General features: G+C 35.3%; 1 protein-coding gene across 3 annotated transcripts in view; it reads left to right on the top strand.

Moving 5' to 3' along the window:
- Positions 1–7,364: 7,364 nt before the first annotated feature.
- FUT8 (fucosyltransferase 8) overlaps positions 7,365–17,815 on the top strand; it is a gene marked incomplete at both ends in the record, with an annotated part of 59,270 nt that continues 48,819 nt past the window's right edge. The window contains 3 exons of one of the 3 annotated variants that reach the window (XM_080617552.1): positions 7,365–7,567; positions 15,354–15,469; positions 15,601–15,769. In XM_080617552.1, coding sequence (XP_080473678.1) covers positions 7,365–7,567; positions 15,354–15,469; positions 15,601–15,769 — 488 coding nt within the window. The remainder of the gene's footprint in view (positions 7,568–15,353; positions 15,470–15,600; positions 15,770–17,815) is intronic. The other 2 variants (XM_080617553.1, XM_080617554.1) reach the window with 2 other exon arrangements.

The raw sequence follows: 17,815 nt of genomic DNA on the forward strand, positions 1-17,815 counted from the left end.
TACACTTTGTTTTTTGAGTGAATCTAGGTCAGTAGGTGGTTGAGCCAAAAGCAGACTTGCTTAGCTTGCTTTGAACTGAATCTTGAACTGAAAATAGCTTGAAACTGTACATTGCCAAGAAAAAACATAACACTATTCTGGGGCCATAATTCTGAATAGCATGCTGAAATAGACACTGAGAAATTCTCCATTCCATCATTGAATTTGTTACTGAAAGCATGGTGGGAATAATAATTTAATAAGGAGCTAACTTAAGTCATGCAAGATGTCCTTGAAATGATGGTATTCGCCTGTTCAAGTTTCTAATTTGTGAGTACCTTTTAAAGCTTTAAAATAACTAGAAGTCATTATGGAACAAGGTGAGGAAAGATAGTAAATATTTATTTTTTCATTGATTCATTGCTATAGCAAAATAACTTCAACATGGATGCACATTATTTCTCCTGATGAATTTGAAGTTATTCTTCAGTTTCTTTTTTAATTATAATTTTAATTAAGTTAATGTTCTCTTTATGGTTTCTTTTAGTCATTTTGTAAACACTGCATTGTGTTGCATCAAAGATACGTTTTTTAACCAAATCTTCCCTGTTAATTTGACAACAAAACATTTTTGTATGCTTACAATCAGTTGTGGTGTACACATGTAGTATGCACAATTTGATTTCCTGATTAAGGCATTGAAGCAGATCCTTATTTTTATGTAAATATTCTGTCTTCTCTTTAATGGTGTCTAAATAAATTAGTGAAATGAAACATATTTTCTGTGCTATGCATTTAGCAGCAAATAAATTTTAATTTGACTTCCTTTCTCACAGTATTATTTTCTGTTCAATTGATGCGTTAGGGATTGTGTATTCCTAATAATTTATAACAGCAATTACCTATCAGAACTTTTTTTGCTTCATTGAATGATACTGCATATTTTGTATTGACCTTTTATAGAAGAACTACAGGATTAAATTAAACCTGAAAAATAGCTTACTTTGCATTCAGCTGAGCATTTGCTTTTAACATTACTTTGTTCTTATTCTACAACACTTTTTTCTGATATTGGTTTGATTTCTTTAGTAGCTGAAACAGGAGTTTAAAATAACAAATCAATTTATAAGGAGTGCCAGAAAACTCCTACATTTAAATACGAAAAGCCTTGGTGTTGATTACCACCAATATCTATTTGTTCCTCATTATTTTGAGATGGTTTCATAGCTGTGTATGGTCTCCTTATCTTTAGTCTCATATGGAACCAGGAGACCCTTTGCATTCATAGTGGAAGATTTTCCCCTGCATATGCAAGTCCAAACTGCTTCATTTCACAATGGCTAAACACTGTGTCTTTACAATCCTACATTCAGAAATCCCTGAAGGTTACCAATTTTGCTGTGTTGTCTCTAGCCCCATACTGATACTGGCATTAAAGCTTCTTATGCCACTGTCCTGTTGTATGCTGCTGCTTCTGCTGAGCTTTGTTTTTAACACTTGGCACCTACATCAGTGCTGTGACAGGGATTTATGTGGGTGGCTGGGTTCTTATTCGTAAGAGGTGATTTCCCTGAGAGATCAGATTGAAGCCCTCTGAAAATTAAAATTAGCTGGAAAGATGGCTGTAGAGCTAATTCTAAGAGCCGTTGGGAAGAACAGAGGAATACAGTCCTGGTCACCCCAAACACCCAGGGTAAGCTCTTTCAAAGAGATAAGAGATACCTTATTAAGGTTTTTAGAAGGTGATGTTTCCTATTTCCTGCTTAGTAAATTATTGGTACTGCTCTCTCCACACCTTTAGGTTTGGTAAGCTCTTGTTTTGATACTAAGTTATGTAGTGTGAGGCTGGAACTAGATAATCTTAAGGTCCTTTCCAACCCCAACTATTCTGTGATTCTATAATTCTATGATCAGAAGATGCTAATGATCGTATATATAATAATTAATCTCAGGTTTGCATTACTGGGTTTGTGGGCTGCTGCTGTTTTCTCTTAACTTCAGACTTGTACTTTCAGTCTTGCAGTCCTGAGCTTAGATTACAATACGAAAACTCATAAACAGCTATAAAATTAAAAAGAGATAAATATTGATGTTACATCTTGACTTTCTGTCAGGCAGGTATCTGTGGCATACATCTGCATGTGGAGGTCTTTCAGAAACCTGATACAAGCTGTAGAAATTGAACAGTTTTAAAAATGTGATAATTTTTCCTTTTTGTTTCCCTATTTGTTCTTTTACTTTTGCTACTGTTTTATTTATTATAGTTTAATTTATTTGAAAGTCTTGTAAGGACCTTGAAATACTGAAATACTTTTGACGTTTTGCATTCCCTGAACAGTATGAAATGGAAGAAAAAATACAAAAGGCACATTACAGTACAAAGCCATAGTTAAGGGTAGCTAGAACTCGCGTATAATTAGATACACCACATTTGACATACAGGCTGACTGTTTAATGTTAGTTCAGTATGTTCTTCCTATTTATTCTGATAGTTCGGCATTTTTATTTTAACTTTAGCTGTACTGTGACCTAACATATAAAAAGAACGATGATATCATCAGGGATTCATAGGAATCAGATCTTCTGCATATTATAAAATATTCTTCAGAGTAGTTGCAGAACTCTGTGTTCTTTAAAATAGTAAGATCATTAATTGGTTTAGGCATAATATTATTTATTATCAGGAAGTATGAACAGGTTCACTATTAAAGAATGTTAAATTCAAACTGTCAGTACTTGGCAATCATTTATGTAAAAGCAAAGTGAAGGTGATACAAGAACAATGTACTTGAAAATAATCACACCATTAATTGTTCAGGACGTAGAAGGACATAAATAACAAGGGTTTTTCCCCACTATGTGCACTTGCAAATTTTATAAGCTCTTGAGAGCCAGAAGTACGTAACCAATCTTACCCTCAAACACAGTCAAGTACTTGATGGAGCTATCATTCCATTTTCTTCCTTTGAAAGACTGTCTGGTATTTCTTCTGTCTGAGTTTCTGTGTATTCTTTTAAACCAAACACTCAAAAAGTTACTTTTTTATTAACAATGAGCTCTAAAATGTCTTTTTATAAAGTAAATGTAGGATTGTTAGCCCTTTTAAAATGTGGTCTCTTTGTGCTTGATAGCATAAAACCTTTAATAACTCTTAAAACAGTGTTTTTTAACATTTTAAATTCGTTGAAATATTTGCACCATATCAGATCAAAGGCTTATCTAGCCTAATGTATATCCAAGACTCGCTTGTAGTAGATGTCTAGGGAAAACTGCAAGAACCTGGAAACTATGGTGATACTACCCTGGTACATCCTCCAGTTTCTAACAATATGTGACTTGGGATTCTGAGAATGTTGGGTGCTATCTTTGTGGGTAGCCTTTGAAAATTTTAATCTTCCTTGAAATGGTCTAATGGCCTTTGAATTGTGAACTTCTAACACCTACAGTGTTTGATCAAAATGGGTTTCATGCTGGAATTGCAGGATTTGAGAGATACCTTATTTTGTTTTGAACGTATTCAAACCAGAAAGTTTTACTTGTTATTCCTGTGTACTAGAAGTAATAACAAATGATTGATAGTACCATTTACTTTCTTATACTGTTAATGATTTTTTGCAACTTTTTTGTTGTTGTTTAAACCTGAGAGGACGTGATTGCTTTTTGCCCAATGCTGAGCTGACATTTTATAGAATTACCTATCACAGCTAAAGTCCATTCCTGATGGATAATGGTTCGAAAGTCATCTATACACAACTTCACACACTGATATAAAGTGAATTTTATTTCTTCATTAGACAGTGTCTTGATGTCCTTCAGTTCATTGCTATCAGCTTTTATTCTCTGTATGCAAAGCTTATTGCCTTACTTTTCACCTTGTTTTTCAAATCAGTTATGAATATGTTAAACTGTATGAGGTCTGTGATGAGTCCCAGTGAAGTCCATGATCATTCTTTCCACTTAAACTGATTGCTTTCTTATTGTAAGCTTCTTCTAATGGAGTGGTGACTCACATGATGAACTTTCTTCTTCCATGCACCTTAGTTTCTCTGAAATATTGTGAGGACCTTGTTGAAATTTGGAAATCCACACTCACTAGATCAACTGCCTAGCATTGGAACTGGTTCTGTTTTGCCTGTGTGTTTGTTCCCATCTTCAAAAGAACTTTAATAAGTTTATGAGGCACAATTTCTCTTTCCAAGAGCCATGATAGTACTTTTTTTGACTTTGATTGCTTTCATCCTTATGTCTGCAGTTTTATTTCATCTGATTATTTCTGCCAGTGTGCCTGACAGGAATATTATTTTTGTCTGGGCTGTAGTTCCAGGAATCTCTGTTGTAGCCCTTGCAGAGGATTGTTTGCGGTTTTCATTTTCTGTTCCTTTGCTACAAGGTGATTTTAAGTGAGAGGTTACACACTACTGTTAATAATTAAACTATTGCATTAACTTCTTTAGAACTGTTGAAAGAATGCCATCTGTTCTTGACAAATTGTTATATTAATTTTGTGGATTTGTTTGATAGCCTGTTGTACTAACACTGTTTGAGACACACTGATGCTTCCTCTTATGAAGAAGGTACCTGATTTGTGAGTCTGCCTAAGTTCCTCTGTTATGAAAAACAGATTGGAAAAAAAGAAAGTATTTCCCTTGCAGAGTATTCTAAACAGTTCTTACATACTCTTATCATTTGTTGACCTTGGAGTCTTCAGTAATTTTTCTCTTAATTTACCTAATCATTTGAGCATGCTTGTAACTTTTTGAAAGAATGCTTTCTTTGCTAATTATAATAGTTGTTTGAAGTAAGACATTATCTTTCCAGGTAGCATGAAGTCCACTTCTCTTTTAGAACAGTTCTTTTTTTACTTTGTTGCTCCTCAAAGGACATCCTGTCTGAGTATATTATGCAGACTGCTATGAAGTGGTCCTGTAGCAGAAACTCTCTGATCTAAGTTCTGCAAACTGTTTATGATTAAGTCAGAAGTTTTTCATAGTAGCTTTTCTCTTAAGCAGTAATTTTATGATGTCTGTAGCATCTGTTTATTCTCATTACATTTCCCAGCATAATATTTAGCCAATCAGTAGAGGAATATTTGAAGGCACCTTCTGTATTTTATTTCCTCTGCCTTCAGAGACTTTGTGATTTCACTTAGCATGTTGCAACCACATCAACCATTTTCTGGGTGATGGTAGTATAGATGTTAAGAGTACTTTCACACTTAAACTTTAAATGTCAGTCCATGGGGTTTTTTTTTATGTTAATCATTTCTTCAAGTACCTAGGCTTGTTTCTCTTAGAGCAGCAATTCTCTGGGGAGTTGGCAGTGGCTTATTCTGTCTCATATAATACGGATTCTTTTAACTTGTACTGAGATCTGCAAAGGTTGATGAAGAAACCACTATCTTCCTGAAGGCAATCCCACAAATTGCCAAGCTAAAGCAGAAGCTATATATAGCTTTCCTAGAGATCTGTAGAAAATGACATACTCCTTGTGTGGGATTCTGACATTACTTTCAAAGAAAATTGATCTGCTTATGCTCACCTTGTCACAGATACATTAGATGGAAAAGCCTGAGAGAGTTACTACAAATGTTTTCCATTTAATTAGTAATATCCAATTTCAAATAGTTTATCTTGTGTACCATGTTGCTAATCCTACATGGAATTTTTCTGCCTCTTTCAAACATACAAAAAAACCTTCTGGAAGATAACAAGAGATTTTTTTCAGTATTTTAATACTATGTTAGATTTTTTCTATCTGGAAGTGCATGCTCCAGGCATGTCTCCGTGACTGAGTGAATTTGGAAGTTATTGCAAGTTGGAAAGTCTATTCTATAAACTTGAAATGAGTTGGAACAGAATAAAAAGCCTAACTGAAATGAAAAAGAAGACAAAAAAAGGATTAAACAGAGAATAATAACTTGGGAGAAGGTGGGTGTGGATAGAATCTCGGAGAAAATATGGTGGATTTACAGATTTGAGAATTGGAAATATAGGTTATTTTGGAAATGGAGTGTAAAGAGCACACATGTGCCTTTTACAAAAGGTAGAAAAGTTACATTGCAGAGAAAGAGGAAAAGAGATGAGAAGTACTTAAGATTTTGGATATGCTGATCAGTTAAATCTTCAAATCAGTTCTAAATGAGGAGGTTCTTACACTCATTAAATGATGTTTGCCAGGTACAAAATGAGGTGAGGTGAGGTGATTTTGCAGTTTTTTACATGGTACAGTATCTTTAGATGAGAGAAGATTTTGCCTTTTGAGTATTTTTTTGCATTTATATAGTTTTAATAATCACACTTGTCAAGATGGGATCGATAGATTTAAAGGGGAAGAAGAATGTTCCTAAAAATCAGGTTTCTGAAGTCATGCCTGATTTTCAAATGTATGGCACTGCCATGTATGTTCTACTTGAAATCTCCCTCTTTTATTGCCTCTTACGTTTTTAGTGTTCTAATCTGTTTTAGCAAAGGCAATGGAAGGGTAAAGAGAGACGTGTTGTCTTGCAATTTTAAACAAGAAATACAATTTTGGGTTTAATTTTAAATGGGCATTTCAGAGGTGACTGTAAATTTAAGAGTAGGCAATGAATGGATTTGTTTGCAAATTACTGCTTGCATTCTTTGCAGTGCTTGCACATTGCTTAATTGATATTACAGCTGCTGTTAGGCCTATCTACTTGCAAACAGTAGAATATATTGTTAGAATGGCTATAACTCTTCTGTTACAGGGTGGGAACCATGATTAAAAATGGAGAAGAGAGTTCATAAAAGTGGAAAAAAATGAAGATGTATTTGTAATTGAATAAAAGCTCTTCGGTGATTCTAAAGGAGACTATTAAGTTTATCACAGAATGTTTTTTAAATTGTTTTAATGTGTGAAATGAAACACAAATTAGTCAATATTTGTCTTATAAAATGTAAGATTTCTTCTGGCCATTTCAAACACAGAATTAATTGCATATTCTTTATACGGTTCATTCGTGAACTCCACATATTTTTTGTGGAAAGTTAAAAGCTTTATTCTTCTTCTACTTGACAGAAAGTAGTAGCATTGTTTATCATTATTCCTGAACGTTAATGACAATACATTTATCTTAGTTGCAGTTCAATATATTTTTATATATCAGAATTGTAATTTTTTTTGTTTTTCATTCTTTTCACAGAATATAAATGAAGAATGATGTGATATTTATGCTTTCTATGTACAGACCCGTAAGGATCATCTCTAAGGAGTTGCAGTAAGGCAAACACTGAGAATAATTTTTCTCTGGTACAATGTGGTGAAGCAAAGGAACTGAAATTGTCCACTTTTGTACAGTATAGGGACTTAAAATGTTCCTTATTTTGTGAGCAGAAGCAGTTCTGGAGTGAATTGAACTTCTGAAAATGCGGCCATGGACTGGTTCCTGGCGTTGGATCATGCTCATCCTCTTTGCTTGGGGAACTTTACTGTTTTATATTGGTGGACACTTGGTACGAGACAGTGAGCACCCCGATCACTCTAGTCGTGAATTATCCAAGATACTTGCTAAACTTGAACGGTTAAAGCAGCAAAATGAAGACTTAAGGCGGATGGCAGAATCTCTCAGGTAGGATCCAAAAGTAATTAAAACTTTTCAAAAAAGGGTTGGTATATGTAACATGTTTGTGATTTTTTTTTTTTGTTGTAAAATCATGCTTAACATTTAAAAATGTACAAAAGTGTTTTAATCAGTTTTGTAACAGACTGAAAATATATTGCAAAACCTTTAAACAGATAATACACATTTACTTTTGGTCTAATCTAATAATTAATTAAGAGTCATAATTTAATGGTGTCCAAGTGTTACTGACACAATAGCAGAGTTCGTAGGTGATTAAATCCTCAATGCCAACTTCAAGCAAGTGCAATAATTTCGATGTTCAAGCCAATTAGAACAGCTTGCGACTTTTTGACACTTCTGCATGCAGTATCTGATAGAGCTCATTTTAGAAGTGTTGAAAACGTTCCTACAGCTTGCTGAAGATGAGCTGCAGTAGACTGCTGCATTATATGAATTCTTTTAACTAAGTTTTTTTCCTTGCTTTACTGCTAAGCTTGTAGCAATAATTGTAAAATGATAGGATCATCTCCCTTGTTACAATTATTTATTACATTATAGGTGGGTACAGTTACAACTTAAAGTGTTTTCTTTCATCTTTTCAGACAGACAGGTTTTAACATAGACTTATGGTATCTCCTTTCTTAAGAAATTATAAGGGCAGGATGTGTGCCAGAGTCAGATTGGACCCCTAAGTATGTGGACATCACCACATGCAATGTAAAAGTCCTGATGGATGATGTGGACAAATGCAGAGGCTTTGTATGTTGTTCAAGCTGTAGAAGAGCAAAGCTCAATACAAGATTTTACAAAGTGGGAGGGTGATGTTTATTTTTACTTACTCTCTCTTTCATAACTATGTACTCACAAGCACCGGGACAAATATGTAGCAGTGGTCTGGCCAGGATCTGCTGTGTAGAACATGGAGAGAAAGAAGCACTGTGAGTTGAGTGTTCATAATGTCTCTTGGGTTGTTCTTGCTTGGCAAGGAGAAACTGATTTTGGACTTGCTTTTTAATATGCTTTAGGAGCAGATGCCATTTTGGGGTTTATACCTTGCTATTTTGCCTCATAAATCATAGGAAAAAATAGCAAGTTGCACAAATCTCTTTGTTTTCCTTTCTAGCATGTTTTGTGGTTCTAGTCCTGTTCTTGTTAACTTATCTTGAAGTCAGTTTGTTTCTCCCCTTCATTTGAATTAAATCACACATATGGATTCTGTAGCAGTGAAATTAATACCTTTCCTCTGAACCCCGTTCTGATGTTTCTTCTGGTGCATTCTCTCCCTTTCACACGTAGTCAGGACTCTTTGATCTGGTAGGCTGGATAGACTTACTGAAGTTTCGTTTCACTGCACTCTTCCTGGTTTCTATAGATACGGCTGCATGCTGATGAGGCTTCTTAGCCTAGAAAAACAAATATCTTAGTTTTGCACGTCAACGCTGAAAAAGTACCTTGGCATTCAGGTGGTGCAGCACAGAGGCAGAGAAATGCCATTGACTAGATGCCGTCCATATTAAGCATAGACGGTCTTCACCTTGAGTAGTATGGCCATGAGTGGGCTGTAGTTTTCTATACTCAATTTATTAACTTATGGTAACAACTGTGTTGGCGAAAAGTTTAATATATTTTTGTTGACAAAAAATAGTGTAATGTAGATTTTGCTACTATGAAGAAACTTAAAGTAAGATCCTGTATTTGAATATATACAATACCTTTAGTTTCCTTTAGTATTAGACAAGAATAGTCAACCTCAGGGTTTCTTGCCTCTGAGGGGGAAACAGTTGGCATTGACTATAAAGTTTACCACCCCCCATGCTTTCAGCCACACATATTTGGCTGACTTGAACAAATGATAATGTGGTGTTTTGCACAGTCATGGTTTAAACCCATGTCGTGGTTTAAACCCTGTCAGCCACGCAGTCTCTCTCTCACTCCCCCCCTTCTTTCTCTCCCCCTACTCCCGGAGGGATGGGAAGGAGCATCAAAAGAATGTAACTCCCACAGGTTGAGATAAGAACAGTTTAATAACTAAGGTATAACACAAACCACTACTGCTGCCACCAATAGTAATAATGATAAAGGAAATAACAAGGGAAGAGAATATAACCACTCACTACCCGCCGACTGATAACTCACCCCCACCCAGCAATGAACTAGCCCTTCCGAGTTACTCTCAGTTACCTTCTGGGCATGATGTGCTGTGGTATGGAATACCTCTTTGGTCAGTTTGGGTCAGGTGTCCTGTCTCTGCTTCCTCCCGGCTTCCCCTCTTCCCTGGCAGAGCATGAGGCTCAGAAAGTCCGTGGTCAGAGTAAACATTCTGACCAGCAACTAAAAACATCGGTTTTATCAGCACTGTTTGTAGGCCGAAAGTCAAAAACACAGCGCTGCACCAGCTACTAAGAAGGAGAAAAAGCTGCTACTGCTGAACCCAGGACAGAAATATAACCAGTTCAAATTGCAGTCACTAGAAGAAAGTAAATGTTCTTGATTTTACTGATGAAAGGGTACTTTTTTCTTCTCAAGAAGAAGGCTCTAGAGATAGCATATGAATGCATATCTTGTCCCTGTGACATACAGGCTAAGCTATATTTTTAGCTTTTTGCTGGAACTGATCTGAGATGGTGCAGTACTAGACTTTGAGGGAAGTGATGTATCCCAATGTAGAGCCCTTTCATTATTTTTATTGAGCAAAATCCATGATACTCTTTAAAATGTATTTGTGAAGGTTATTTCTATAAAGCAATAACCTGGTCAACCTGCAGCATAGAAGTATTAAATCATAAATATAATATAGAATTTCAGTTTCTCATTTCTTTGTTTGCCAGGTAGAACAAGTGGTGTTAAAAATAACTCTTAGCTTTAAAATGGTCCCATTAGAGTTTTATAGCAATATGGCTATTTAAAATGAGGTATTAGCCAGCAGTCCATGGATTCAGTCTATGGCCTGGAAAAGCTCACTGCTGCTATGAACATCCATTAAAGAAACAAAACATCTCAACTTCAGAAATTGAATTAGCATTAGACAGAAAAGATTACTTTTGCTCCAGTTAAAATCTTAAAGTGAAGACACAATTTGTTTTAGGCTGGACTGATCAAAGGCAGAAAGTCTGGAACTATCACTTGAATTTGATTTAATTGCTCGAATTTTGGGGTTTGTACTGAAAACTCTCATTACTGATAATGGCTGTGAAATCCAAGTGGTTAACATGATGGTCTTTAAATCAGTGTAGCTTGTGAAGGTAAACTGTATTGTCAAATTGGATTTTATTGCACTGAGGTAAAACCTTGGTTTTGCTGCCCTTCTCCACTGAGATTTTATATCTAGAGAATTAGAGAGTTTGGGGTTTTTTTCGTTCCAACAGAAAAGAAGCACACTTTTTGTAATAAGTGAAGATATGGAAGGGACCTTAATTATAGAATCATAGAATGGTTAGGGTTGAAAAGGACCTTAAGATCATCTAGTTCCAATGCCCCTGCCATGGGCATGGACACCTTCCGCTAGACCAGGTTGCTCAAAATCCCGTCCAATCTGACTTTAGTTCGAGTTGTTATTTAAATGATAACTCTTAAGGTTACTTTGAGAGGAGTTTGATCAAGACCAGAGTGCCTGCCTGGATGATTGTTGCAATAAACAGGCATCTGATTAACTAGACTGAAGTATTTTGACAATTAGATAAAACTTCTGGATGGTAAAAGGCTCCAAGTTAACAAAAATTATCTCAGTAGGAAGAGAGGCTTTGCGAATGGTAGGAATTTACCATAATACCTAGTTGTGCCATTAATAATAGCTAGTTATGGCAGAGAGGAAGAGATAGAAAGCAGGTATGGTTACAAGAATTCAGTAGTTTAGTAAAAGTGTAAGTTGTAACAATTTCTGTTTTGAAGTTAAAGAAAACTGGCGTTTCATCTTGAATTACGTTGGAACCTTAGTTATATGCTAAAATATGATTCAGTACATTTCCGTTGCCTAGTATTTCCCATTATAATGGGTTCTTGGGACTTCTCTGACTTCCTTCTCACCTGACAAAAGTGTCAGTCCTCTGGGATGGTTGAAAACAGGAGCTGCGCTGTGCTTAGTTTCATCCAGCCAACCATGAATGCCAGCACACGACAAGAAGTGATCTTTCCACCCTGAGATTTGAATGCTCTTTTGCTGCCAATTTAAGTAGCAGCTCCTCATCCCCAAAGACAGCAACAACAACAAAGCAACAAACCAAAAATATGTCTTATGAAACACACCTTATGTGCATGCAACATCAACCATGCAAAAGTTGAGAAATGTCATATCTGAGACAAAGCTTTATGAAATGTTGCTTAGCCTGTTTTTGCTGTGTGATGCTTAAATCATATTTGATCTTGCAGTTTCTCCCCAGTTGTCTCTTTTTTAACAAAGGATGCGTGAGGAGTAGAATTAAGGTTTTAGGGCAGTAAGATGTTTGGGGTTTTTGGAGGAGTGTTTTTCTTTTCCCCTGCAAAGTTTGTATGTTTGATGTCACAAACTACAGCACGTTCTTCCGATTTATTTTTTAATAGTTGTAATTTATCTCCCATATATTGGTTAAGAATAGTTTATATTTTTGTAAGGATTTTTGGTGAGGTTATTTTTTCTCAATATGCGCTTCTGCAATCGTGCAAGATGGAACAGTCACTTGTTTTTGAAAGTCGCCTGAAATAAGAATATTCCCCTAGGAAGTGAGTACACTTTGTGGTGCAGTTCTGATGACTTGAAATGACTTCAGGCACCACTTAGTTTTTACTGTGCCTTTGAAATGCCTTCGGTAAGAAGTCACTGTAGTTTTTCTTGTGCAACTATGATGCTTTGTAAAAACCTTCCTGTGGGCTATAAAGAGGCACAGATATATGTTAGTGATGCAGGAGATAAATGGAAGTAACGGTGTTTTGTATTGCCTGAGTTTTAGAAATAATGTGCATGAATACTGTTTATTTATAACTCAATTTACAATGTTGTCATAGCAATAAGTGAAGGATATTCTGTGCTAGATGCTTACTGACATGTTCTTTTATTGTTGATCAGAATCATCATAGTTTATCTAAACTTAAACTCAAATTTTAAGAAGGAGGTGTGTTGTCAGGACTTACTTTGTTATGAAAACTTCTGTATGTTTTTCAACAGGAATTCTTATTCATAAGTACGCATTATTACTAGGGTATTCTGCGCTAGAAGTTACCTACATAGATGATGCAATGAGTATAGATAAGGATTTTGATTCAAACACTTTTCCCTCAAATGTTGCCTTATCTCCAGCTCAGTTGATGTACTTGTAGAGGGCAGTAACAAGCAAGCTGTGCTGGGTGCAGAGAACATTTTCCTTAATTTTGAGACTGGATGAAGGTGAGGAAGACAGCAATTCCAAGTCTGATGAGGTAACAGATGTAGAGACAAAACTGCAGAAAGAGTAAATTATTTTAGTTCTATCCTCAAATGATGTAATTTTTGCAAGTCCATGGAACTAGCGTAAGAGAATGCCCCCCACTCTCATCCCAGCTCCTGTTATCTAACAACTGAAGTACAGTAAATGTCTTTATTACAGTATGCCAAAGCAAATTGAATATTAAATGGGATGTACATTTCTTTTTAAAAATCTTAGTTATATCAATTGGTCGGAATGAATTGAGGTTCTTTTGTATCACCCACAACCATCCTTCCGCAGGATTCTGCACTTGGTACTTTTAACAGACTTTCCTTATGTTCAGAGGATCCATGTGTTGTCTGAAAATTTCTTATGGTAATGATTTTGTATGCTTTTACCTTACTGTTCTTCACAAATTCTACCTTTAGGGAATGTGATTTATACGGAGAAGCCATTCCATTTTTCCTGGTAATTCTGTGGTTAGTTGTCCTGTCACAATTGTGATACCAAGTTGGCAAAACACACCTTGTGGTTTTAAACTAGTGCAAGAGCTTGAATGTGTTTCAATATGCTTTTTAAAGGTTTGTGTTGTCTTGTACATGGCCATACAGTACCATATGTCAGTATGATATAATACTGTACATCTGTTGCAGGAACAAATTCACAAATGGATTGTTCATACAGAGAGAGTATATTTAGGGAGTGCACATGCTTAAGGTTAGAATATTTTCCTCAGTTTTGTCATGCTTATTCCCTCAGTGCTTAAAAAAGCAGATATATGAGCAGTTATTGATAATTCCTTTTTATTTACCATAGTAACTTTAAACCACAAATACATATTTTGCAATAATTATCCCTAATTTGCTTTCCATGGGGAGCTTTAAGAGAACAAAATTTTTCACTAAACTTGTCAGGCTACATAGCTTCTTCTTTTACCTCTCCTACCCCTGCTGGAAAAAAGGAGTTTTAAGTGTTATTCTTAGCGTGATACAATTTTGTGATGCTCGCATTAGGTTTTTATTCCCTTCAAATACTCCAGTGAAAATGGACTTTTCATCAGTTCCTTATTTTTTGTTGATATTTAAATATCCAGATCTGGGAGACATTAAATTTAATGACATCCCAAGTAGGATTTTTAGACTGCTGTCATTTCTGGTTTAGGGTGAAGATACTCCCTCTAACTGCTATTTTCTCTATGCTACAGGCATTTTTCATCTGGCAAGAGGTCTTTCCATATGGTGCTTTGAAACTGTGTATGTGTGTGTGGACAGAGTATCTCTTTCTTTTTATGCTTATATTCCATTATGAATGGAGAATCATCTTTATGTTCTATATTCTTTACAGTTCTCAAGACTTTTAGACATCTGTTTCCTCTTTTCCTTTTCAGGGTTGTCTTTTACAAAAGTCTTATAAAAGGTGGAATAATTTTTAACCCTTGAATCCAGCAGAAGTGTTATTAGAATCATAGAATCATAGAATAGTTAGGGTTGGAAAGGACCTTAAGATCATAACCTTATTCTCTAGAGATAAAAGGAATTTTTATTTTCCCTCCATTCATTTTTAATTTGTGGGGCAAATAGATGTTAGCATCTAATTTCTATACGTTAATAGTTTCAGTTTATTAATATGTGGATTCAAGTTGAGATGATGAGCGAGCCTCAGTAATACCCTTAGGGTGGACACAGGGCTCATAGATTTCAGGATACTTATTTCTGTATTTCTCCTGTGCTCACATACCAGAGGTTTCACAAATGGATGTTACAGTTACTGTGTTGTTTTAGGTGACCAGCAGTTTAGAATACCAGAGTTGTCATAAAAAATTACCATGGTGGTACATTTAAGAAGCAAGGATCTTGTTCTGAATCCAGAAAATATGTTGAAATCATCTTGTGCTAGTATGTAGGAAAACTTAACTTAAAAGCAGAGTTACAGTGCTGGAGCTCTGGTCCTCTAAGAATATTTGGCCAGCATTCAAGACCAGAATGTATTTCATGTGTGAATATAGAAAGCAGCCAAAACTTGAATCTTGTAAAGGCACATACCTCAATTAGGCTTTGCTTGTGTGCCAGTCAGTCCAACAAATGGTCTGAGTTAAGCTGCTGCAAGTACTGTTTTCACAAGTAGAACCTAGGATTGGTCTTGTCAGTGAGTGGAAGTGTTGTAAACACCACAGTTTAACACGACATTAAATCGGTGTGCTGCAGCTCTGATATGCACTGTTTTCCTCTTATAGGATTGAGGCTTAAAAATCTTTATTTATGTTAGTATGTTTGATTTCTTCTGCTTTTAAGAAAATGCCAAGGTTTATCAGCAAAAGAGTATGGAACAAAAAAGGAGAGATAAACTGTTAGTGCATATAATTTATCAAATAACAATTATACATATATCATATAATTTCTTTATTTTCTGTATCCTAGGATACCAGATGGCCCTATTGATCAGGGACCAGCTGCAGGAAAGGTACATGCTTTAGAGGAGCAACTTTTAAAGGCCAAAGAACAGATAGAAAACTATAAGAAGCGGACGGGAGATGGTTGGTAGATAAGTTTTATTTTACTTTTAAACCAAGTTTTGGTATTCCATATTGGAAATGTATTGATTTCTTAACAAATAATTGAGCTACACGTGCTGATATTTTTATGCCCTTTTTTTTTTTTTTTTAAGTAGGAGGCCTTGGAAAAGACCATGAAATATTGAGGAGGAGAATTGAAAATGGGGCTAAGGAACTTTGGTTTTTCCTCCAGAGTGAATTGAAGAAGCTGAAAAATCTAGAAGGAAATGAACTGCAAGGACGCATTGATGAATTTCTGTCTGATTTGGGTCATCAGGAAAGGTACTTTTTGCTTCTGCATATAAGTTTTAAGGTTTATGGGTTGATTTAAGTAAACTACTGATATACTGCTTAAAAATCACTTAGGATAAATTATTGGTATGTGGGCTGAAATATATCTGAAGCATGAATATAAAATTAATACTTGTATTTCATGGGACATAAAGTATATATCCAGCTTATGTCATTGTAGCTTAAAGTATGACCCCTTAAATTGATATATTATCATAATTTTTATCAGAAGACCTGGGTCCTGGATGACAGTTGTTGCTTTTCAGTTGCATCTGTCTATATATGTGCATATGTGCATATTTGTACATATAACTAAACCATTTAAAAACTTTAAAATATTTTAGGTGTATGATTGTGCCTGTCATAAATACTAGAATGTATTTGTTACATTGATCATTGGAATATTTTATAATTGGAATTACTTTAAAATTGGGTAATGTCTTAATTTCAGGAATAATAGTCATTCTGACAATTATTTTGACAGCATCTTTTTGTAATCAGAATTTAGCAGAGTATTTCAGATAGAAATGGCCTTTAATTACACTGTTGATGTGTTGGAATTAAGTTTTTGTTTGTTGTTGATCTTCTGGCCTTCCCATTGCTGAAATACTTTTTATATTATGCTAGAACATTCTGTAAGAGTTTTGTTCATGCTGAACAAAATTGATCCAGAAAGTGTTAAAAATTTATTGGAATCTATCTGTAAAGCTATTATCTTTTATAATTCTGTTCCCAACAGAACCACAATGGCAATTTATGTCTCTTTAGTAAACAGTCTTAAGAAAATTGTTGAATTACCCAAATATGCTACCTTAAACAGGTATCCTTTTCATAAAAAGCTGAGCTCTTCAAGAGTGAGCGAAGTAGTAAAGCATGAACCTGTGGTAATAATACTGTAGTAAAAAGAAAAAATAATAAGAATTTTTGATTCTTTGGAAAGAATGTAAATACTATTTAAAATGTAGTTCTGGAATAATATGAATTTGATTATTAATGTGTGCAAATAATATAGTCCATTAAATTTTGTAATTTAATATTCCGCAATTTCAAAACCCAATTTGTTGCAGATTGATGGAGTTTAAAGTGAGAAGGAGGGAGTATTCAATTATCGAGAGTTATTATCTATGTAAAATAAGCCATTAGATTTCATCTAATTATTTCTCTGCTAAGTGCTATTATGTATGTTTGACTGAAATAAAAGTAGTGCTTGGCTGAAACAGGATTTTACAAAAGGCTGGAGATCTTCAGTCAAACGGTCAACTCATCTGTCACTGTGCTGCCGCTTCCCTGGGTATTTTGTTCCAATAGTTGCTTCCACCCAGAAATATTTGTTCTCCAGAGAAGTTATTTCCGTTTGGGTTTCTTGGACTTCAGGTCATTGCTTCTTGATTCTTTTAAACTGTCTCTGCTAAAACTGACGCAAGTAGTCTAATACCAAACGTACTGATGTCCATCAATGGAACAAAATCACTTGAATACGTGTTACTGCTCTGTTTATATAGCCAGGATCACATCAGGCAGTTGCCACAGTGGAACTCTGAATAATGTTGTCTGTTTGATGCTAGAAGGGTTTTGTGTGCCCACTTCCCAGGATGCATCCTTTTCTTACTCCTTGCTTTCCTGCATGAATGGCTACTAAATAATTAAGACCAGCTTGCAAGTTCTGTATTTCTGGCAGCCCTGTCTTCACATGTGTCTGTACTTCAGGATGAGGCAAAATCTGTACTAGAAATGCATAGTCGTTTGCATTGAATAATAAAAGTCTGCCTTGTAGACCTCGGAAGTTAGGAGATGAATCCCACTGTGGAAGTCTTGAAAACAATGTGGTACTGGAAGAAGTTTGTCTACGATGCAAGCAGTCACAGCTGCTCTACTTTTTTTCTTTTCTTAAGAATTTTCTTGTTGAATAAAAGTATTCTTTAGACTGAAACAGTAGTTAGCAACAGCAGAATATCCTAGAGTCTGTTGAGTCTTAGTAGTAGTAGTAGTAGTGTAGACCTTCCTGTGTGGTGAGGTCCCCAGAGAAGACTAAAGTTG

This window comes from Psittacula echo (genome assembly GCF_963264785.1).
Source record: "Psittacula echo genome assembly, chromosome: 5".
In the NCBI taxonomy this organism is placed as follows: domain Eukaryota; kingdom Metazoa; phylum Chordata; class Aves; order Psittaciformes; family Psittacidae; genus Psittacula; species Psittacula echo.